We start from the raw sequence: 24,630 nt of genomic DNA on the forward strand, positions 1-24,630 counted from the left end.
ATGTTACTTCAAGAGCCACAAAAACCAGACCAAGAGAAGACCCTGAGAAGCGAAAAAAGAGAGAGGAGGAAAGACGAGGAAGTTGATAAATGGATCAAGAAAACAGGTATCTAGAAGAGAGACCCAGGAAGAGGTGACCCAGTAATGAGGTGATGGGCATCTAGGGGTAGGAATGGTGTTGGAGAGGTAAAGAAATGGAAAGAGACTAACTGTACAGAACAATTGCGATTATATATCTGTAAGTGTATGGGTATCAATTACGTGCTCAACTGAAAGGAATGCAAAAGAAGTAACAGAAACAGCCTGATTTTCATGCATTTAGCAGTCAGTATAGGGAGAAAAATGGAACCATGCTGAACCATCAGAAGACAACCAAATATAGAGGTTCTGATCCAATGGGAGGTCAGAAGAGGAAGTGGTGACATGCGGTACAAGAGTCAGATTGGGCTTCTTGGGAGTGGACTTACTCTGGGCTATAGAGAGTGGGGAGAATCAGGTCATGGTGAGAAGGCAGAGGACACTAGGTAGGAGAGGGAAATGATGACGTCTAAGTCTTCCTGAGAAAATGAAAGAACTTTCCATTACCATGTTCCAAACTCTGTTCCACTACCTACCACAGAAGAATTGTAAGGGGTTAATATGTTCTCCTAGAAGGCAGCCAAGGACTCTGGGAAATGTGCAATAGTACACTTTTGGAGATCCACTGGACATTAGTGTATTAAACCTGTTACCATCGAGTTGATTCTGACTCATAGCAGCTTTATAGGACAGAGTAGAACTGCCCCCACAGGGTTTCCAAGGCTGCAAATCTTTACAGAAGCAGACTGTCACACCTTTCTCTTGAAGAGTGGCTGCTAGGTTCAAACTGCCAACCTTTTGGTTAGCAGCTGAGCGCTTAACCCCTGTGCCACCAGTGCTCCTTTTAGTCTATTAAAGGCTCTGAAAAGTCCTGGGGGTGGGGGGAAGGGGGGAAGGAATCTGTTTGACTTTTGTTTAACCTGAATTTCCCAGACTTATTTGAGCACAAACCACTTCTCTGCAGCATATCAGTACAATTCTAGGGGAAATAGTATTTTACGGAATATACCACCTTACATATGTCCCTCGCTAAGGAAAAATAATGCATTTGTTTAAATTTTTCCCATATTCCCTATTGTTCAGCATTCTACTCTGTCCAGAACTCCACATCTTTCAAATTGTGGTCTCAAAATACATTAACCTATAAGTGTAAAAAGCTGAATGACTCTAAACATCATTTACATTTTAATATACAAAAGTAAGAATAAATAAAAATATGTGGCTAATCCCTGGAGCCCTGGTGGCGCAGTGGTTAAGAGCTCAGCTGCTAACCAAAAGGTCAGCAGTTCAAATCCACCAGCTGCTCCTTGGAAACCCTATGGGGTAATTCTACTCTGTCCTATAGGGTCTCTGTGAGTCAGAATCCACTCAGTGGCAATGGGTTTGGTTTTTTGGTTTTTGGGTGACTAAATCCCTGGGGGTAAAATTAAATAGTGAATATTTGCAGTTTCCAGTAAATTACTGAGTTCTTATATTTTGGTAAAATTCCTTATGGAACAGCTTAAGAGCAATATTCTTCATTTCATTATTTATATTACAATACCTATCAGCAATTATGCAACAGATGTTAAGATCTCAGCTTTAAAACTGAGGCATTTTAACAGACTTACTGATCTTTTCAAACGTGCTGTTTAAATACGCCTCAATATTCAGTGATGTCCAGTTCAGTGCGGCCAAGCCAGGTTGGAGAGTTTCATCCACTTTAGCCAAATGAGGGGCCATCAGTTGCTCTATGGTGGGAGGCATTTTTGACTTTACTCTCTGATATTCAGCCAGCATCATCTGAAATTAAGGGAAGTTAAATAATTAATATCACATTTTTAGCATCTAATAATATCTCATTTTTTTATACAAAAGATATTTTCCTTTACATAGGGTCATGCTACAGGGCTCTAATAGCAGTCTAATATATACAGTGAATAAAACAGAGTAAGAGCAGAAGACAGAGAATCTCTCCATAAATGCAAATCCCTAATCCAATAAAACACAACTGAGGATGAAGGAAAAAGAATTCAAGAATAAGAATTTCTCACTTCCTACCTGCATTTGAGCTTGACTAATAACCTAAAGGTTGACAGTTCGAACTCACCCAGTGGCTCAGTAGAAGAAAGGCCAGGTGATCTGTTTCCGTAAAAAAGTATAGCCAAGAAAACCCAATGGAGGAGTTCTACTCTGTACCATGCGGGGTTGTTGGGTCAGAATCAACTTGACGGTAAAGAGTTTGGTTTGGTTTTTATTGACTAAGCTTTTAGGGGAGAAAAGTTCTGAAGTCAAGTATAACTTTTCTAAATGATGTTAGCCTGTGTGTCATGAAATTTATTTGTTCAACTTTGTATGTTGGTACAATTTGTTTCCCTCTTCCCTGGGCATCTCCTGTGGACCGTGCATGAGTCACCAGAGATCTACTTTAGCCCACTGCTGTATTATAGGTTGACTCTTAATGCAAGTCCCAAAGCACACAGGCCTCCTCCACAGGGAGAGAGTCAGGAACCACTGTTGATTTCAACTAGTGTCATGGCTTTAGATATCATTCATATGTCAACAAACCAAAACCATACTCATTGCCATCAAGTTGATTCCAACTCATAGAGACCCATAGGACAGGGTAGAACTGCCCCATAGGGTTTCCAAGGAGCTGCTGGTGGATTCAAACTGCTGACCTTTTGGTTAGCAGCCAAAATTTACACCTCCAGCCCAGACTTCACTCCCAAAGTCTAGATTCATATATGCAATGCCTATTCAGTATCTCCAGTTGGATACCTATTAGACATTTCAAACTTAACATGTCCAAAACTGCAATTTTGTTATTCCCACAAAACCTTTTCTGCCATCCCCACCAAGGAACCAGACATGAGACTGAGGCCATCTTGGACCTTTCAGACGGAACATCTACCAGATGAATACCATTAAGTAACCTTAGTTGATGCACATGGACGAGAAGAATCACATAGCCAAGCCCTGCTCCAACTCTGCCCACAAAATCATGAGATGCAATGAAATGGTTGTTTAAAGCCTCTACATTTTAGGCTTGTTTATTACATGCAACAGATACTGGAACAACAACTCTGTGCACAAAATTATCATTAGTAATTTTACATGCCTACAAATATTATTTTCTTAGTAAAAACATTACATTCTTCGTAAATGTGTAGATTGACTAAGTAATTTTCCTAACATGCAAGAAGAGTCTAAAGCGAATTCCAGCATGTTGACTGGTATTCTTTGACACCATAGTTGAGGACTGTCTATTGCCAATATTAAATTTTTACTATAACATGAAATGGTAGAAAAACATCAGATTAGGAGTCTGGGTTCTGGTCCCACTTCTGCCACTTACTAGCTATGAGAACTTGATGAAGCTGTTTAACTTCTCTGAGCCACAATCTGTCATCTATAAAATAAAATAATAATATTCTGTCCTACTTACCTAACATGCTTGTGGAAAAGATCAAATGAGATAAGGAACGTGAAAATGGTTTAAATTGTAAAGCACTATGCAAACACATGACCTTATTAGCATTATCATGTCATGCTAATCACTATGAATTTTAATAATGATTTCCATGTTGTCAAATATCATGGTCATTCTCTGACCTCATCTTGCTTAACCGCTGGGAAACATTTGTCATGGGTGACCACTCCCTCCCTCCTGAGGCTTTTCTTATCCTTAGCACTTGGTTTGCTCCCACCCAAAGATCATCAGTCCTTAGTTTCATCTGGATAGTCTTTTTCTTCCTCTATCAGACCTGTTCACACTGAATCAACCGAAGGTTTGCTAGTAGGTCCTTTACTCTCTCTATCTGTATTCTCTCCCTAGGAGATTTCATCCAGGCCAACACTTTGAAGTAGCAATTACATTCTGATTAACTCCCAAAATTCTGCCTCCAACGCTGACTTCTCCACTGAACTCCAGACTTACATATCTAACTGTGTGGAGGACATCTCTACTTGGATGTCTAAAAATCATCTTATACTCAAGATGAGAACTATTGATTCCCTCTTGAACCCTAAAATAAACTCATTCCAGTCTTTGCCGTCTCCACAAACATAACTTCTGCTCAGGGCATTTGCAAGTTAGTGCACAAGGTGTACAGAATTCAGCTTACACAGCAATCCACGGCAGTACTACTCAATCCAGGAGTTACTCGCACAAAAGCACAGGAATTGTCCTTGAGTGCTCTCTTAACCTGCTTGTTGGCATAACTCTAATTCTCTGATCTACCCTGCTGCCATTCTAATCCAAGCTACCATCAGCTCCATCCTGAACCTGTTCAGTAGCCTACAGACTGGCTGCCCACTGATAACTCTTGTCCCCTTAAAATTCATTCTCCAACCAGCAGCAAGAATGATTTTTTTCTCTTGCTCAAAATCCTCTAATAGCTTCCCAGTGCACTCAAAAGAAAACCCAAACTTCTAACCTTGAACTATAAGATCTGTTATGACCTGGTCCCGGCCAACTCAACAGCCTCATTCCATAGCACTTTCCCCCTCACTCACTCCACTCTAGTCATCCTGGTCACTTTCTGTCCACTGAACATGACACATGTAGTCCTATTTTAGAACCTTCATAGTTACTGTCCTTCCTGCCTGGAATGGTCTGCCCGCAATGTACACCTGGTCGGGTCCTTCACTGCATTCAAGTCTCAGCTCAAATATCCCTCTTCAGAGAGGACTGCTCACTCAGGCTAAAGTATCTCTTTTATATTACTCAGTCTTGTTTTCTTCATAATTCTTACCAAAAGATTAATTCGTTCATTTTTGTTTACCAGCTTATTTTTTCATTCCTTCTCCCTAGAAAGTGAATTTTATGAGAATGAGAACCTTCTTAGTCTTGTTTACAATAATGCTCAACACATATAGTGGGGGAATTAATGAATAAATCATGTGAAGACAATATTAAAGAAGAAATATTAAATCAACATAAGCATTGGCCATTTTTCTTGCTCTAAAAACATTGTACCTAAAAATATATATTTTATTTTTTGTTGCTATAAAACATATTAGTGGGGAAATAAGCAAATTTTGAATAAAGCCAATAGGTTAAATAATGATATTATGTAGATGTTAGTTTCCTGATACTGATAATTGCATTGTGGTTACATATGAGAATATCCTTGTTTCCTAGGATATGCACATTGAAGTATTTAGAGGTAAAGGGGCATCATGTCTACAATTTACTCGCAAAAAGTTCAGAAAAAATAATAATAACTGAAGAAAAAGAGAGATGATAAAGCAAATGTTAACATTTGGGGGTCTGGGTGAAAAGTAACTGGGAATTCTTTGCACTTTTTATAACTGTTTTGTAAATATAAAATGATTCCAAAATAATAATATATTTTTTAATTCAGTCTAGAGCTAGCCAGGAAAAGTAAAAAGTACTATACCTTCATGTTACTGAAGTTCTTTTTGTATATGTCCCGTTTCTGGAAGAGGGTAGCCACGAATGGAGAGACTTCCAGACCCATCTGTGACATGCACTCTGTTTCTCTAAATAAAGTTAATATCTGAGGATCAAAGTTTACAAACAATTCCCCTGTGCCTGGCACCTTCACCAATAAAGAAGCCTCAAGTCCTACGTGAATTTCTTCAGTCTGTGGGAAGAAGTCAACATGATTACTATGAGAAAGTTTCGAAGTATCCACAGGCTATCTAGTTCAGCCATTTCTGGGAATGAGGATTTTTAAGCATTCTTCCATGGAGTTGAGTTTCCCAAATTAAAGACAAGGGGGATCACTCATCTTCTCCTAATCTCACTTTTTAAAAAGAGCCTTCAAGTTCTTGGTCATGATGTTGCAAGGTCACTTCAGTAAAATGCTGAGTCATGATTCTCTCCTACTTGACCAATAAGTGGACACTTCCGTAGAGGCAACTTTTCAAAAGCCAGTTAGCACCATGATACCTACATGCCTACTCAATTATTGTCCCTAATAAAAGTTCTCATAAAACGTATTAAACTGAGTTTTCTGTTATCTAGAAAAGGAATGGCTACAACTATGGAGACATCACTGCTACTGGCCCGAAGACCAAAGGCTGAACAAGGAAAATGAGGTACAATTTTAGAGGGCTTGTTAGTGTAAATTTTTTCCTCCAAAGTACCTCCTGCCAATCTACAAACAAATACAAGTATTTGGAGAGTATAAAATACAATACAAGTTGATTAACCACCAGTACAACCAAAGAAAATTCAGAATTTTGTTTAATAGACATACTAATGTTCACGGACACATTCAGGATCTCACTGGAAGAAAAAAATAAGGATGGGAAGGGAGGGAGGGAAGTGATAATTCCTAACCAGTCAGGTAGAGGAACTAATAAACTTCTCAGTTAGGAATTTATAAATTAAATAAAAATGTGTTCCTATTATCTGGTTTATGATTTTTTTTCAAAATTAACAATTATCTTTCTTCATGAATATATTAGATTCTTTGATTGATGGCCCACATTCAACTATGCTTACCTCATAAGATAGCACAAACCCAACCTTCTATAGGGAATAACACTTTCAAATGAGAGAGGAGGTTTTCCCATTGATTGGACAATGGTGATCTCTTTGAAGACCACAAGTGTAAAGACTCACTTGTTGAAGCCACGCCCTGTGGTAGAGAACCTCAAACTCCAGGAGGACCCTGGCCATCCTGTTGTAACTGCGAATGATAGGTTTGGCCTCAGCTGTTTGTAGGACGGTCGGGTGCTGCTGGAAAAGCTGCATTGGTTGCTGAATTCTGTGGAAAAGCTGACGGGCCCACAAAATCTTCCCAGCAATAGGAGGCTGGTCTCGAGCCAAAGGAGGATCATATTTGTGCTTTGTATACAGCTTTGAAATCATGTCAATGTCAGCTCCATAGCTCTCAAGGATAAGCCGGTATTTGTCATCGATACCAAGATTAGGTATATTCAATCTGATTTAAAAAAAAAAAAAAAGTAAGACTTTAATGGGAGTGTGTCTACCAATTTTGTTTATTAGAATTTATTTTAAAACATATGCTATTTCTGGAAGAGAATGAGGTATCTGTGTGTTGTAATAAAAGAATCAAAATAATATCAATCCTTAAAATCTTGGCAAAACTATTGATTTGGTAAGAATTTTTTTCAAACTACTTAAACACTAGGGAATATTACTACAGCATAGCAGTCACAAGTTACTTGAAAGCTAATAGAATTCGCTACTTGCAGAAGTAATATAAACTCTCAATCCTCTGAAGAACTTAAACTGAGACCTTGTTACCCAGGTTGTCAACAGTAGGTCTTTCTTCCCATTAGAATATGAAATAATAATAATAATAAAATAACATAAGCTAAATTATGTTCATCTTATCCCAATCTCATAAAATAGAGCTTAGAAAATTGTTTCAAATTTTTACCTTTCAAATTTCTTTAACATACTTAGAGCTTGATTTGTGTTTTGAATCTTTTCAAACGTAACATCCATGAACTTCTGTAACTCATTCTAAAAGAGAATAAAATCTAATTAGTAGCGATGAGTTAGCATTGGGAAAAGTTCTAATTAGCAATAAAATAAAGGAGCTCCCCCATTCTCTACAAACATACGTAACGTAACATAGGACAAAACATAACAGAGCACTTAATACACACCTGAGCTTGAAAGAAAGATAAATGCCCAGAAGCCAGAAACAAAGAGGGACTTGAAAGTCAGGGCAGTAGTAGGAGTTGGCACCATGACAGGTTCCATGGGTATTAGGAAGATTCGGGCCCTGGGGCTAGGCACTGCAGTTTTATCATCAATGTGGGTGAGGAGCTGTGGGGTCCTAACCTCATGGCAGAAAGCCCTCCCTACAGAAAGCCAGAAGTGCTGCCTAACCCATGCATAGGGGTTTAAAGGACTCTGTCCATAGCTGGAGAAAGCTGCAAGGAGGCTTGCCTCCTCCCAGAGCCATGAGTGAGAAAAAGGGACTACCCTAGAGCAGGGTCTCCAAACTCACTTTCTGTAAAGGGGCAGATAACAAATATTTTTGGTTTTTCAAGACATAAGTCTCTTTCACAACTACTCAACTCTGCCATTGTAATGCAAATGCAGACATAGACAATACATATACAAATGGACAGGGCTGGATTTGGATATGGGGGCCAGATTTGGCCCTTGGGTCATAATTTGCTAACCCCTGTCCTAGAGCAACTGAAATCTGTGCCAGCACCACACCTAGATAAGGGGTCCAAGTTGATACTACACATGAGGTAAGGGGGTCTAAACCAAGAAGTTAACATAAAAGCTAGTCTGGAGTGGTAAAATCTTGAGTGTTCCAGTAACTGTAAAGCTACTCTGTAGGACACTTCCACAACCCAGGGCCACAAGACTTATGTGGAAAATAATAAGAACAACGCTTGAAGGAGATAAGCTCAAAAAAATATCTGCAGACCACTTGAATAAATGACCCTTGAGAAGAGGCAGCAGATACCATAAACAGAATTAGTACCCCAAGTACTGGAAATGATAGAAGAGTCTGAAAAGACTATAAAGTAAGTGTGTTTAAAATTATTAAAGAATAAATTAAAAATAGAAAGCATAAAAAGAACATCATAGTATAACATGTCATTTTTTTAAACAGAACTTTTACATGTAAAGTAAAAAGTTATTATAATTCAAAATACCGTGGATACAGATTAGTTAGATCTAAAAATTAAATCAATGAACTGCAAGAGAGAGCTAAGAAAAATCACCCAGAATGCAGCAAAGAAACAAGAAAAAGAAATGGAGAATACGAAAAAGAGGTTAACAGATGGTGAAGATGGTAAAGGAAGGTGTAACATACATCTATTGGGAGTTCTGAAACATGAACATAAAATATTTCAAATGACAATGGCTGACAACGTTCCATTATCAGAAAAAGACTTGCATCCTCATGTTAAGGAATCACATCAAAATCTGGAAAAGGGAAATTAAAAAAAAGAAAAAAAAATCCACACCTAAAACTCACACAGAATACCAGAGATAAGGAGAAAAAAATGATGTTAAAAGCAATCAGAGAGGGGAAAAAACAGATTATCTATAAAGAATTAACCGCTTGATAAATGTAGTATTGACAACAACAGATGCCAAAAGTCAATGCACAAAATTTTTTAAGTACTGAAGGAAAATAACTTTCAAGCTAAAATTATATATACAACCAGACTAACACTCAAGAGTGAAGACAAAATAAAGACATTTTTATGCAAATAAGGATTGGACAAGTTTATCATTCACAAAGCATTGCTGAAATAACCACTAAAGGATACACTTAAGAAAGAAAATGAACCCCAAAAGAGAGAGGAATGCAAGATGCAATAGTAAGCAAAGAAATTGGTAAACGTGCTCATGTTGATAAATCTAAAAACCCATTGCCATCAAGTCGATTGCAACTCACAGAAACCGTACAGATAAATCTAAGCAACTATGAATTTCCAACAAAAAGAGATCAAGATCTACTGTCCTTATGTCTGAAACAGCCCTCAAAAGAGATTATTGTTATAGGCAACTATATTATATAGGCATTATAAACTCCTATCAACCGAAATGTGTCATTTAATAATTAAAAACTTGAATTCTAGAAACAGGTTGACTGACTTTGATCCCAATTCTACCACTTGTTAGCTGGGTGACTTTGGATAAGTTATTTAAACTCACTGAGCCTCAGCTTCCTCATCTGCAAAATGGGGGTATAATAGCATACACTTTATAGGATTGGAGCCCTGGTCATACAGTGGTTAGGAGCTATGGCTGCTAACCAAAATGTCAGAAGTTTGAATCCATCAGCCAATTCTTGGAAACCCTATAGGGAAGTTCTACTGTGTCCTGTAGGGTCGCTATGAGTTGGAATCGGCTCAACACCAACAGGTTTGGTTTTTATTTTTGTTTTTTTATAGAGTTATTGTGATTATTAACAATATAGTTCAATAATTTCTGCATTCGGTTGGATCACCTTTTTTGGGAATAGGCATAAATATGAATCTCTTCCAGTTGGTTGGCCAGGTAGGTGGCTTCCAATTTCTTGGCATAGACAAGTGAGTACTTCCAGCACTGCATCTGTTTGTTGAAACATCTCAATTCGTATTCTGTCAATTCCTACAGCCTTGTTTTTACCAATGCCTTCAGTGCAGCTTGGACTTCTTCCTTCAGTACCGTCAGTTCCTGATCATATGCTACCTCCTGAAATGTCTGAACGTTGACCAATTCTTTTTGGTATAGTGACTCTGTGTATTCCTTCCATCTTCTTTTCATGCTTCCCGCGTCGTTTAACATTTTCCCATAGAATCCTTCAATATTGCAACTCGAGGCTTGAATTTTTAATTCAGTTCTTTTAGCTTGAGAAATGTCGAGCGTGTTCTTCCCTTTTGGTTTCTATCTCCAGATCTTTGCACATGTCATCAAAATACTTTGTCTTCTCGAGCTACCCTTTGAAATCTTCTGTTCAGTTCTTTTACTTCTTCATTTCTTCCATTTGTTTTAGGTACTTGATGTTATAAGAGTAAGTTCCAGAGTCTCTGCTGACATCCATTTTGGTCTTTTCTTTATTTCCTGCCTTTTTAATGATCTCTTTTTTTTCACATATGATGTCCCTGATGTCTTCCCACAATTTGTCTGGTCTTCAATCATTAGTGTTCAATGCGTCAAATCTATTCTTGAGATGGTCTCTAAACTCAGGTGGGATATACCCTAGGTTGTATTTTGGCTCTCGTGGATTTGTTCGAATTTTCTTCAGTTTCAACTTGAACTTGCATAGGAGCAATTGATTATCTGTTCTGCAGCTGGCCCCTGGCCTTGTTCTGACTGATGATATTGAGCTTTTCGATCGTCTCTTTCCACAGATGTAGTCGATTTCATTCCTGTGTATTCCGTCTGGTAAGGTCCATGTGTACAGTCGCCATTTATGTTGGTGAAGAAAGGTATTTGCAATGAAGAAGTCATTGGTCTTGCAAAATTCTATCAGGCGATTTCCAGCATCATTTCTATCATCAAAGCCGTATTTTCCAACTACTGATTCTTCTTTGTTTCCAACTTTCACATTACAATCATAAGTAATTATCAATGCATTCTAATTGTATGTTTGATCAATTTCAGACTGCAGAAGTTGGTAAAAGTCTTCAATTTCTTCATCTTTGGCCTTAGTGGTTGGTGCATAAATTTGAATAACTGGTATTCCTTGTAGGAGTATGGATATTATCCTATCACTGATAGCTTTGTACTTCAGGATAGAACTTAAAATGTTCTTTTTGATGATGAATGCAACACCATTCCTCTTCAAATAATTGAATAATATCATTAACATCACATGCAAGTAAAGTTTTGCTGAAGATCATTCAAAAGCGACTGCAGCAGTATATCCACAGGGAACTGCCAGAAATTCAAGCAGGATTCAGAAGAGGACATAGAATCAGGGATATCATTGCTGATGTCAGACGGATCCTGGCTAAAAGCAGAGAATACCAAAAAGAGTTTACCTGTGTTTTATTGACTATACTAAGGCACTCCACTGTGTGGATCATAACAAATTATGGATAACATTGTGGAGAATGGGAATTCTAGAACACTTAATTGTGCTCATGAGGAACTTGTATGTAGATCAAGAGGCAGTCATTCGAACAGAACAAGAGGATACTGCGTGGTTTGAAGTCAAGGAAGGTGTGCATCAGGGTTGTACCCTTTCACCATACCTATTCAATCTGTATGCTGAGCAAATAATCCGAGAAGCTGGACTATATGAAGAAGAACAGGGCATCAGGATTGGAAGAAGACTCATTATCAACCTGCATTATGCAGATGACACAACCTTGCTTGCTGAAAGTGAGAAAGACTTGAAGCACTTACTGATGAAGATCAAAGACTACAGCCTTCAGTATAGATTACGCTTCAACATAAAGAAAACAAAAATCCTCACAACTGGACAAATAAGTGACATCATGATAAATGGAGAAAAGACTGAAGTTGTAAAAGAATTTCGTTTTACCTGCATCCACAATCAACACCCATGGAAGCAGCAGTGAAGAAATCAAAAGACACATTGCACTGGGCAAATCTGCTGCAAAAGACCTCTTCAAATTGTTGAAAAGCAAAGATGCCACCTTGAAGACTAAAGTGTGCCTGACCCAAGCTGTGGTGTTTTCAATTGCCTCAAATGCATGTGAAAGCTGGACAATGAATAAGGAAGACTGCAGAAGAACTGACATTTTGAATTGCAGCGTTGGTGAAAAATATTGAATATACCATGGACTGCCAAAAGAATGAACAAATCTGTCTTGGAAGAAGCACAACCAGAATGCTCCTTAGAAGCAAGGATGGCGTGTCTATGTCTCACATACTTTGGACATGTTATCAGGGGGGATCAGTCCCTAGAGAAAGGCATCATGCTTGGTAAACTAGAGCCTCAGCAAAAAAGAGAAGACCCTCCATGAGATGGATTGACACAGTGGCTGCAACAATGGGCTCAAGCATAACAACGATTGTGAGGATGGCGCAGGACCGGGCAGTGTTTCGTTCTGTAGTACATAGAGTTGCTATGAGTCGGAACATACTCGACAGAACCTAACAACAACATTGTGATTATTAAATGAATTAACATAAATAAAATGCTTAGACCAGTGCCTGACATAAAGAATTAGCTACTTTTAATATGATTCCTTCTACCAATAAACCCACTCTTCCAAAGATGCCTTATAGATCTTTCTCCCTTGAAGTGCACACATTTATTTAGAACAAAAAAATTCAGGAAAAGTAGTAAAAGAATGACAATTTTACTTTTATAATCAGAATGGTACACAGTTTGGTACACACTGGAATGAAAAGAAACCTATGTTTCAATCATGGTAGATACCTATTGAGCTGTCCCCCCAGCTTACCCTGATTTTCCTTCCCTGATAACAAATATGCCCCACACACAGAGGATCCCATACCCCCTGATTTTACCTCATGACCTCCACAATTGATAGATCCAGGGCTAGGCAACAAAAAAAACAGCTACTAGAACTGTTGGCCCACCCAACACTTTTCCTAGGAATTTGGAGCTGGGGGTGGGAAACGCATGTGATTGGTCCTGAGATATGTTCTCAGAAGCTGATGATGGCCACATGTGACCTTGAATTCAGGGTACTGGTCTGCAGTGAGAGGGGTAGAAGGAAGAGAGAAAGGGGCTGCTACCCCAGGAAGGGTCTTGGTACCACTGTTTGTAAGGTCAGTTGCAGATACCGCCAGCTTCATCTTGTTGTTACCACCAAGTCAGCCCAACTCAGGAGAACCTTCTGTACAACAGAACAAACTACTGCCCTGTCCTGCATCTTCTTCATGATCGTTGGTATGTTTGAGGCCACTGTTGTGGCTACTGTGTCAGTCTATCTCACTGAGGGTTTCCCTCACTTCTGCTGAACCTCATCTTCAGTTCCCCATTTGCCTCAGTTACCTCTGGTCATTATTATTGTAAAGCAACAAACACATGGAAGCAAATTTCTACATTCTAATCAGAGAAAGTTAACTTTCCAAGACCTAAGATGGAAGACACGCACAAGAGTGTGATTAGAGCTCATTATCCAAAGCTATGTTTATGGCCATTTAATCTATGAAAAAGAGGCCTCAATTATTAATCTGAAATCACAAACACAGGCCGAGGCTGCTATCTGTCACCTCTGTGATGAAGACACCTCTCCAGTCTGAATGCCTAATGATTCGCAGCATTATACAGAAAGGAAAAAACAAACAAATGACTGTTAACAGGAATGTTATTATACAACCTACGTGAAGGTCATTAGTCTGCTTGCAAAACTCTTCATAATCCTGGTCAAATTCCGTTTTCCTCTGGTCTAAGAAATTATATTCCTTTTTCTTTATAGTCACAACAATGTCCTGAGAATTATGAAAGAAATAAGATAATATTTCAATATTCTTGCCTTAAAAAATAACCCACTGCTGTCAAGTTGATTCCGACTCATAGTGACCCTATTGGACAGAGTAGAACTTCCCCATAGGGCTTCCAAGGCTATAAATCTTTACAGAAGCAGACTACCACATCTTTCTGCCACAGAGTGGCTGGTAAGTTTGAACATTAGCAGCCAAGCACTTTAACCACTGTGCCACCAAGGCTCTTATATTTTTGCCTTAACTAAATAAAATCCTTAAATGTAGAACCTATACAATCATTCCCAGAAAAAGGAAAAAACAATTAAAAGGAACCCTATTCCTTTATTCATATTGCTTAGTACTTATTACAAGAAGTATAATGTCATCCCACTACATTCAAAGAAATCATTTGGAAAGTGTTTTTTAATAGGGTTTTATGTATTGGGGAGAAAATTATAAAATAAAAATTACATCTAAAAACCACTTCTCAGATGTAGTTTTTATTTTACCATTTTCATTACAAATTTATTGCTAATTACATATGAAAATAAATATAAAAAGGAACCCAGAATAGCATTTGCTAAAATATTTTTTCATTAAAAAGTTTAAACCTTCGCAGAAAACAAACAAAGCTTAAACAGAAAACAAATAACTTCAGGAGGAAAATGGTGATGTTATAATAGTTTCATATGAAATACTCCCTCCCAAGCCTCAGACATCTTAAATAAAATGGCAAACCACAACACAGCACTAAAAGAATCCCTGGAATTAATTGCTTCCCACTGCCCTGCAAAGCTGCCGTCTGCTGCAATGAAAGGACAAATTAAGCCATTTGTCTCCTTGAAAATGCTATAATCAGAAGTTTTGTTTGCTCCGAATAATGAGCTAGAAAGCTCTGTGATCATTCTTAGCCAGGTCTAAGCCATCCTCAAACTCAGGCGCCCACATTGTTGACAGAGGCATATATAACTTTTATGAAGAATATTGGGCCTCCTTCCACAGTCTCCTCTTCAAAGTCATTCTATTTACATATCAGTTTCAATTTCTCAGTAGAAAGAAGTGTATGAACTTCTAACTCCTTGACTCAAGTTTACTAATTAAAACAACCCACTCTTTCATGCTATACAACTACAAAATTAGTTCTACTTAGAGACTCTGTGGAAAGCCTGGTAGTGTAGCAGAGCTACAGGTGCTAATCAAAAGGTCGGCAATTCAAATCCACCAGGTGCCGCTTGGAAACCCTATGGGGTAGTTCTTCTCTGTCCTATAGGGTCGCTATGAGTTGGAACCGACTCAACAGCAACAGGTTTGGTTTTTCTTTTGGTAGAGACTGTATGTATATAACATTACCCAATGGAGCCCTGGCGGCCCAGTTGTTAAGCACTCGGCTGCTAACTGAAAGGTCAGTGGTTCAAAGTCACAAGCTGCTCCTTGGGAGAAAGATGCAGCAATCAGCTTCCATAAAGATTACAGCCTTGGAAACCCTGTGGGGCAGTTCTACCCTGTCCTATAGGGTCACTATGAGTCAGAATCGACTCAACGGCAATGGGTTTGGTTTTCGTTTTTGTTTCTTTTCTATTATGTGCCAGGAAACACAGAAGATACAGCAATGAACAGCACAAATGTCCCTTCCATGCTGAAGGGGCGGGAGGTCAGAACGCAAGTAAGTCACCAATAAATGAACAGGATAATTTCAGGCAGTGTAATGTGGTAATGTCGGTTAATGTGACAGAGAGTGACTGGGGTGAAACAGAGGTCAGGTAAAATTTTGTTGAAAGGGTTATTTAAAGGGAGATCTGGCAGTCAAGGAGGAGATAGAGATGTGACAATACAGGGGCAGAACTTTCTAGAATAAAATCTGTGTGAGCCCTAAGGTAGATGATGCTGACCTATCCTGTGTCTGGGGAGTACCAAATGAGGGGAAGAGGAGCAGGAGAGAAGGCTGGAGGGGTGGGCAGGGTTAGGGGGTGCAGGGGTTGACAGCCATGGCAGGAGTGTGAATGTCACTTCCGGGAGCATGAATATTATTCACGTGGTCGCCATCTTGAGCTTCTATCATTGGCACTAATCTCACTTCATGCTTTGATGCACCAGTTACATCACTATGATTGGTACATCTATTTTAGCCAGTATTTCTCTTTAGATATTTTCAAAGTAATTTCTTTTCTTAGTATTTTTCCCAGGTTAGAACAATCTTTATCTACATTTAGGTGTACAGTTCAACCTCATTCAAAAATAAATTTTCGTGTATGCTCCAAAATTATTTTTTCATACAAATAGAAAGTAAATAACTAGCTGAAATAAAACAGGCATAGGGAATCTGAGATTCGAAACTGAAAAAGAAAGGCACAAATCCCCTCTTTTGTCTTCAAAGAACTGTCATTTTTAAAGTAGAGATTATTCACCTTCCAGATTGCACATGGCGAACCTAAGATGTTTCCTGTTGTAGAAAGAATCTCTCTTTTTTTTTTTTTTCCCCCAAAAGTAGTGTCTACTCAGGAAATGAGAACGATTCTTTATAATGGCATCAACTGTTTGAGTACAGAAATTAATGTGTGCCTATAAATAATATGATCCTCTTCAAAATAAAGTTTCAAAAGCTTTAAGGTCTGACTATATCCACATTAAGAATTAAAAACACATTTTTGGTGTAAATTGCTTTTAAAAAATCTTCAAAATGATATTAGGTCACTGTGTCCTCTTTAAAAACAAGATGGGTCCCACAGATACCTTCACAATTAAAGTAGCTGGTAATCAAAATAATTAGGAATTTTAGAGCTAAAATTACATCTGGTATTTTTTATACGTTCCAATAAAATGCTTAAATGCAAAGATAATCAGATGTTGCTCAGAACTTGGTGTCAACTAATGCTTGACACATCATATATGCTTTATTAAATATTTCTGATATAAATAAGCAAAATAGTAAATTATATTGAAATAATTTTCTTGCACTAATAATGAAAGGAAACCCTAGTGCTGCAGTGGTTAAGAGCTACGGCTGCTAATCAAAAGGTCTGCAGTTCAAATCCACCAGGCGCTCCTCAGAAACTCTACGGGGCAATTCTACTCTGTCCTATAGCATCGCTATGAGTCGGAATTGACCCCACGGCAACGGGTTTGGTTTGGTTTTTTTTACAAATGAAAATGCTTTTTCCTAAAGGTGATTAATTTTAAACTATTGGGAAGCCACTCTCACAGTGACACAGCTGAAAAGAACAGATTAGCACTGTTACAAAATTCTCAAACAAATCTAACTCCTTCATTGTTAGGGCTATGAGATTATGATTTCTATTACTGACTGGTTTTTTTTTTTAAATCACCCAAATACAGCTATTTGCATAAAACATTACAGTCTAATTATGAATAACGGTATTAAAATTGATTTTTAGGTACAGTACCTGGAATGTAGCTATCATGTTTTCCAGCCCTTCGATTTTAGAATCTTGTAGGACCGAATATGTCTTGAAGGTTGTAAAGATGTCTATTATCTTGGCAAGGCGTCGGTGGAAAGTTTCGAATTTTCCAAAAATGTACATTTCACTAAATTCAAATTGTTTTTCATTTGGATTTTGTTTGAGCTTTTGTTTTGTCTTGTGAAAGCAGTGCTGGTATTCCTTAAAATCAAAAGCAAAATGTAAACAAAGGGACATAACAAAGGCATTAACCTTATTTTTTTTAAGTGCAGGCAACCGCAAAATTAGGATGGATTTGGAAGCCCTTTCACAGTCTCACACCTTTCAGTTATTCGTCCATCAGTCTGGAATATCATCTTTCTTGATCCTCCAATCTACCAAAGCTCTCATTACTCAAAGGTGCAGCCTGTCCCACCTTGGTCCCACTGGATTAATAATAGCCTGGCTCTACTGTGCTGTGGAGGCAGTGGTGGTTCAGCGGTAGAATTCTCACCCTCCATGCGGGAGACCCAGGTTCAATTCCTGGCAACCTCAAGCACAGCCACCAGTGAAGGCTTGTCTGTTGCTATGATGCTGAACAGGTTTCAGCAGAGGTTCCAGAATAAGACAGATTAGGATGAATTCCAGGCAAGCTGCTTCCAAAAACTCAGCCAATGAAAACACTATAGAGCACAACAGTAGAATCCTTTGTGCATGGGGTCACCATGAGTCAGGAGCATCCTGAGGGCAGCTAACAACAACAATAAATGTGCAGTAATTGATCTGTTTCTGTCTACATCCCATTGGTCTATAAGATGCTTAAGAGAAACAATCACATCTTACTCATCTTTGTATCCCAGCACTTAGCATGGCGCCATGACTTAGCAGGCCCTCAAAGAGGGTAGAGTAAGTGCTTAAATATTCTGGAAAGATTTATTAACACTCAATTTTATTAGCAGTAACAAATTACTGTCATTTTTAGCAACCAAAAAAAATGATAATTGCTAAGTGATTTAAGACGGCACCTATAAAAATGACATAAAATGATAATAAAATGTTATTTAAATGCATTACTAAGCTGACTATTACCTGCTTAAGTTTAATCGCAGATAATATTTTTTCCACAACAACATCCCGCGGCTGGTTCCAGATGGAAGCAGTCCCATTGTTGGTAATATAGGCTTTACATGCAGATATCATCTGATTCGTCACCTGGAATTTTCAATGAAATAATGTTATGTACATAAAGAGGCAATGACTATAAATTGGAGTAGACAATCCTTAACTCTTCTACCTCCCAGAGTCCACAATCTGTGAGCTTGAGCTTTAGGTCTATTTTTTCCATCATAAGTACAATAAAGCACTAAACCTTTGATATTGTCCAAACCATTTGTGAAGGTACCGAGTTGAAAGCTCCATGGAAAATTAACAATTCAGGCCCCCACATTTATGCAGGATGAATGCCTGAACCAACCAAGAAAGGATTCTCTTCCCTAATCTAAAAGCTGATATGAGTTTCCCCAACCTCCTTAGATAGCCTGCTCTAGCATCTAACTCACAGTTCAGAAGTGCTACGTAAAGTAACGTCCAGTTCACCCTCTTCCTCTCATGCTACCATGATCTGTAGCAAAAATATCAAATGGAAAAGACAACAGAGAAAAGAGTAAAGCTAATACGTGTAACTGTTAACATTTTATTCAGCCCTCCAAACTTTAAAAGTCTTCAAAATTTCCTTGGTGATATTTTTTCTATATATTAAAAGGCAAATTAGATCATTGTAACTTTTGCATCCACCACCCATCTGTTAGTCTGTCATACTGTGGTTGCGTGCATGTTTCTGTATGCTGGTAGCTATGCCACTGGTATTTCAAATACCAGCAATGTCCCCTGTGGTAGACAGGCTTCAGGGAATGGAGCTTCCAGACTAGGGAAAAAGACAGTCTAGGAAAAAGGCCTGACAATCTACTTCTGAGAATTAGTCAATGAAAATCTTATGGATCAAAACAGAACTTTATCTGACTCGATTGCTTTGGACATATAATCAGATCAGGAGGGGTCAATGGCTGGAGAAGGACATCGTGTTTGGAGAAGCAGAGGGCCAGCAAGGGCAAGGAAGACCCTTGGTGAGGTGGGATGGCACAACAACCACAATGATGGACTCCAAGGTGCTAGCGATTGTGAGGATGATACAGGACTGGGCAATGTTTCATTCTGTTGTGCATGAGGTTACCACGAGTCAGAGCTGACTCAATAGCAGCTATCAATGTATCAAATTTTTTCATGGAATGATATAATGTCTGAAATTTGCAGTAGAGGGCTTAAGGGTACAGGTGAAACAAGACTGGCCATGTATTGAAAGTTGAGTTTGGGTGATGTGTACATGGGGGTTCAATATACAATCCTCTCTCCTTTTGTACCTGCTTCAAAATTTCTATAACAAAAAGTTTTTATAAATTAGATAATGGTGGTTTTATAATTTTGCTAAAAAACAAACCTTGCAAATAATATGCATGAAACCTAGAGTAAAAAAGGAAATTGACTTTTGAGTCTCATCTACCTAGAGAACATATTCCTCAGTGACTGTTATAAACCGTTTTAAAATGTGAAGATGTTGGGAAAAGATATATATAACATATAATTGTAATATACAAAAGCAAGCACTTTCTAAGCTAAAAGATTTCCCTCCTTTCTACCCGAACTACCCATACTAGAGCAGAAAGAAAGGAGTTTCCCTCCCAACTCTCAAGACTGAGTCTTCCATTTTAATCAAAGATTCAATGGAAGAATCCTTGTCTGCTGAAAGTGAAGAGGGCTTGAAGCACTTACTGATGAAGATCAAAGACCACAGCCTTCAGTATGGATTACACCTCAATATAAAGAAAACAAAAATCTTCACAACTGGACCAATAAACAACATCATGATAAACAGAAAAGATTGAAGTTGTCGAGGATTTCATTTTACTTGCATCCACAATCAATGCCCATGGGAGCCGTAGTCAAGAAATCAAAAGATGCACTGTATTGAGTAAATCTGCTGCAAAAGACCTCAAGTGTTAAAAAGCAATGTCACTTTGAGGACTAAGGTGCACCTGACCCAGGCCATAGTGTTTTCAATTATCTCATATGCATGTGAAAGCTGAACAATGAATAAGGAAAACCAAAGAAGAATGGATGCCTTTGAATTATGGTGTGATGAAGAATATTGAATATACCATGGACTGTAAGAAGAACTAACAAATCTGTCCCGGAAGAAGTACAGCCACAGTGTTCCTTAGAAGTGAGGATGGTAAGACTCTGTCTCACATACTTTGGACATGTTATCAGGAAAGACCAGTCCCTAGAGAAGGACGTCATACTTGGTAAAGTAGAGGGTCAGCAAAAAAGAGGAAGATTCTCAACAAGATGCATTGACACAGTGGCTGCAACAATGGGCTCAAGCATAACACTGATTATGAGGATGGCACAGACAGGTAGTGTTTCATTCTGTTGTACACAGGGTTGCTATGAGTCAGAACTGACTCGAAGGCACATAACAACAACAGCATAGAAGAATCCTGATCCAAAGGAGGAAAATGCAGAACTGAACTTCAAATTCTCATGGAATCCAGACTTTCTGGAGCCATGGAGGCCGGATGAACCCCTGACACTTTGCCCTAAGATAATCTTTAAACCTTAAGCTAAAAATATTTCCTAAAGTCTTCTTAAAACAAAACAGTAATTTACTTTAACTATAAAGAATGTCTGCCTTGAGCATTATGCTCTTTTAAGATTTATCCATATGGGATCAAATTGACAACAGCAACTTGAAAGATTAGCTAGGAACCTCAGGGGGCAGTGAGTTTACATTAATGGGGAAGGAACAACTCAGAAAAAGAGGGTGAGAATGGTCGCACAATTCAAAGGACATAATCAATGTCACTGAATTGTATGGGTAGAAACTTGAATTGGTGTATGTTTTTGCTGTATATATTCTCAACAACAACAACAAAAAAGATTGAATGTTCCAGAAGATTTATGCCTTCTACTGCATTAGTATTCTATACTGCACAATTCCAGACGAGTTGAAAATCCCTCTATTTTAACACAATATTTAAAAATTTTGTCTTGGTAATGAAAAAGTCATTTATTTCCTAGAGACTTCAGAATGGGAATGGCAACAAAGCTTACTATAAACCCTTATGAGTTAAGACATAAGGTTTAAACATGGTTATGTTTTTTGGCAGAAACATTTTAATTGCTTTATAGATTAGTGGAGCATTGCAAGTGGCTTTTATTACTGTGATTACTGTTCTAATAATACCAAGTAAACAACTGTGGCATCATATGAATTTGGAACAGTGGCATATAAACTATGCAACAGGAAATAGCCAGTTAAATATAGTTTTCTTAATTAAAATTTACCCAATAGGAATAAATAATGTTCTAAATAATATAGCAAATGAAAATCCAAAAAGAATTGTTTTTCGTTTTTATTATATGAATAACAAAATACTTATTGCAATAATTAAAACCAAAAAAACCCATTCCCCTTGAGTCTATTCCGACTTCTAGTGACCCTATAGAACAGAGTAGAATGGCCCCGTAGGGTTCCTTGGCTGTGATCTTTACAGAGGCAGACTGCCATATCTTTCTCCCGTGGAGCAGCTGGGAGAAACTTTTCAGTTAGCAGCCGAGCACTTTCACCACTGTGCCACCAGGGCTCCTTACTTTGGGAAATAAAATGCTTTATGATTTGCTGTAAGCAGACTCTCACCTAAATTTAATTCTGTCTGTATTGATAAGACTAAGCTTTTGTTAAACTGCAAGATGCATACACACTGGATTGTGTCAATGTGGTAAATTTTAATTATCAAAAATTTGACAACTGGCGAAGAAATATAAGTGATGTTGGAGCCTATGCTGTGCACTTACCTTTACAAACAGAGATGTTATCTTCTCAGAAGTGTTATAATAATGAGAGATACTATAGATCATTTTAATTGCACTTATAAGTGTAGGAATAGCATCAATCATGGATATCTGGAAGACACCACAAAAGTTTTCAGGGAAAAAATTATCAAATTTGGCAAAATTGTAATAGACTAATCATTCATTTCCATTAGAATAAAGTTTATCTAAGAGATGTTATTAAGTTCTTAAAAATATTTTCTAATGCTTTACTTGAATATAATCTATTTAACGATAATGTTATTTTTTTATTTTAGTCGTAGATAGTTCATCAAATTTTATTTCAGTGCAAGAAACAGTAACTTGCTGATACAGACAAGAAGGTTGTGTTAACAGTTAATTTTGTAAATATATAAAAGCAGGCAGCAGGCACTTTCTAAGCTAAAAGATCAAAAAGCACCAGCCAGGGATTTTTCCCATGGTTCTTTGGAATACAGTCTACAGTGTCAATTGCAATATTTAACAGAAAATAGTAGTGCAATAAATGTTTTTTAAATATCATGCCTGATAACATCTCCTTCTCTCCACACACACGCACACACACACATGCAGATACATAATTTTCAAGAGAATAAAAGGAGAACTAAAGAACTTTCCAACAGATTGTAATAGCAATGAGCAAACACTCAGCACTCAATTCATCTAGCGCGAAAGGGTCATCAGCAGACCAAGGGAGTAGAAGTCTTGAACTCACAGGATCGCTGCTGTACAAGGGATCACAACATTTTTCAAGCGTGTACAAATATTTGACATTGTCCTTTGCTTCATTAGCTGCATCAGTGATCCGAATATCCGTCTCCCGCCAAATCTAAGCACAACACAGGAAAGCAATTTTAATGCAATTATTAATAAAGGAACTTCCGATATAATAGCTGCTAAGAGACACCACCAATCCCTTGGGTCAGACTTTCCATTTGTTCAACGCATTTTGCACAGAACTGAATCCAGAGGGGCAAGGAAGATTGCTATGCTGAAGAGTGATTTTAAAAACTTTAGACTAAATTTTTAAAGGCATCTTTTCCAGGTCTTCTCTTATACAATCAATTCAGTGACTAGAACAGAAGACCAAAAGGACACAGCACCTTCCTTTATACCCACACCTTCTCCCCTTTGCTGGCTACTGGACCCATTTTGCACCTTACTCCCATAATTCCTATCTTCCCTCTCTTTTAACCTGAACTCCCTTTCCTTATGCCCTTATACTTTTGTTCATTCATTAATGTAGCAATTATTTATTAACTACTGACCATACGCCAGGACTGTGCTGTGAGCTAGGAACATCAAAATGGAAAGATACATAAAAGTGGGAGAAGTAAAAGGAAGTTATTAAGCATAAGCCAACACATTCACTTGACTTCATGGGCATTCTGCAGATAATTTCTGAGGTGTACTGCAAAGCTTATCTCTCATACTTCTTTGAGCAGTTAGTGAAATGAATTATTATTAATTATTTGCATGGATTGAAACATCCATGTAAATAGTTAATAAATAAATAGTCTTTATGGTGTGGCATGGAAGCAGCAGTTAAGAAATCAAACAACGCGTTGCATTGGGCAAATCTGCTGCAAAAGACCTCTTTAAAGTGTTAAAAAGCAAAGATGTCACCTTGAAGACTAAAGTGCGTCTGACCCAAACCATGGTGTTTTCAATTGCCTCATATGCATGCGAAAGCTGGGCAATGAATAAAGAAGACCAAAGAATTGATGTCTTTTAATTATGGTGTTGACAAAGAATATGGAATACACCATGGACTGCCAAAAGAATGAACAAATCTGTCTTGCAAGAAGTACAGCCAGAATGTTCCTTAGAAGCAAGGATGGCAAGACTACGTCTCACATACTTTGGACGTGTTATCAGGAGGAGTCAGTTCCTGGAGAAGGACATCATGCTTGGCTAAGTAGAGGGTCAGAAAAAAGAGGAAGACCTCAAGGAGATGTAATGACACAGTGGCTGCAACAATGGGCTCAGGCATAACAACGATCATGAGGATGGCACAGGACCAGACGGTGTTTCACTCTGTCATACATAAGGTCACTGTGAGTCATTAATGACTTGACAGCGCCTAACCACAACATAATGTGGCAGGCAACTCTAAGATGGTCATCAATGATCATGAACTCCTGGAGTCTATGCTCTTGTGTCATCCCCTACCCTTAATCCTGGGCTGAACCTAGTGACTTGCTTCTAATAAAGTGCATACAATAAAATTGACGGGCTGTCAGTTCCAGGGTTAGTCTGCAAAAATGTGGTCTCTGTGTTGGATGCTCTCTCAAACTCTCTCACTTGCTCAATTACAGTTGTCATGTTGTGAGCTACCCTATTGTCATGGTTTGAATTATGTCCCCCAAAAAATGTGTGTATCCATTTGGCTAGGCCATGATTCCTGGTACT

The 24,630-nt window shown here is 38.1% G+C and overlaps 1 protein-coding gene across 1 annotated transcript in view; it reads right to left on the reverse strand.

The window, feature by feature from the left end:
- DNAH5 (dynein axonemal heavy chain 5) overlaps positions 1-24,630 on the reverse strand; it is a 251,935-nt gene that overhangs the window by 208,717 nt on the left and 18,588 nt on the right. The window contains exons 8-16 of the mRNA XM_012557737.1: positions 22,934-23,047; positions 22,204-22,311; positions 18,382-18,504; positions 17,299-17,514; positions 13,796-13,903; positions 7,440-7,525; positions 6,656-6,977; positions 5,463-5,669; positions 1,689-1,860 (exon numbers count right to left, since the gene is read on the reverse strand). Of these exons, the coding sequence (XP_012413191.1) occupies positions 1,689-1,860; positions 5,463-5,669; positions 6,656-6,977; positions 7,440-7,525; positions 13,796-13,903; positions 17,299-17,514; positions 18,382-18,504; positions 22,204-22,311; positions 22,934-23,047 (1,456 nt within the window). The remainder of the gene's footprint in view (positions 1-1,688; positions 1,861-5,462; positions 5,670-6,655; positions 6,978-7,439; positions 7,526-13,795; positions 13,904-17,298; positions 17,515-18,381; positions 18,505-22,203; positions 22,312-22,933; positions 23,048-24,630) is intronic.

Source organism: Trichechus manatus, unplaced genomic scaffold (genome assembly GCF_000243295.1).
Source record: "Trichechus manatus latirostris isolate Lorelei unplaced genomic scaffold, TriManLat1.0 scaffold00116, whole genome shotgun sequence".
Taxonomy (NCBI): Eukaryota; Metazoa; Chordata; class Mammalia; order Sirenia; family Trichechidae; genus Trichechus; species Trichechus manatus.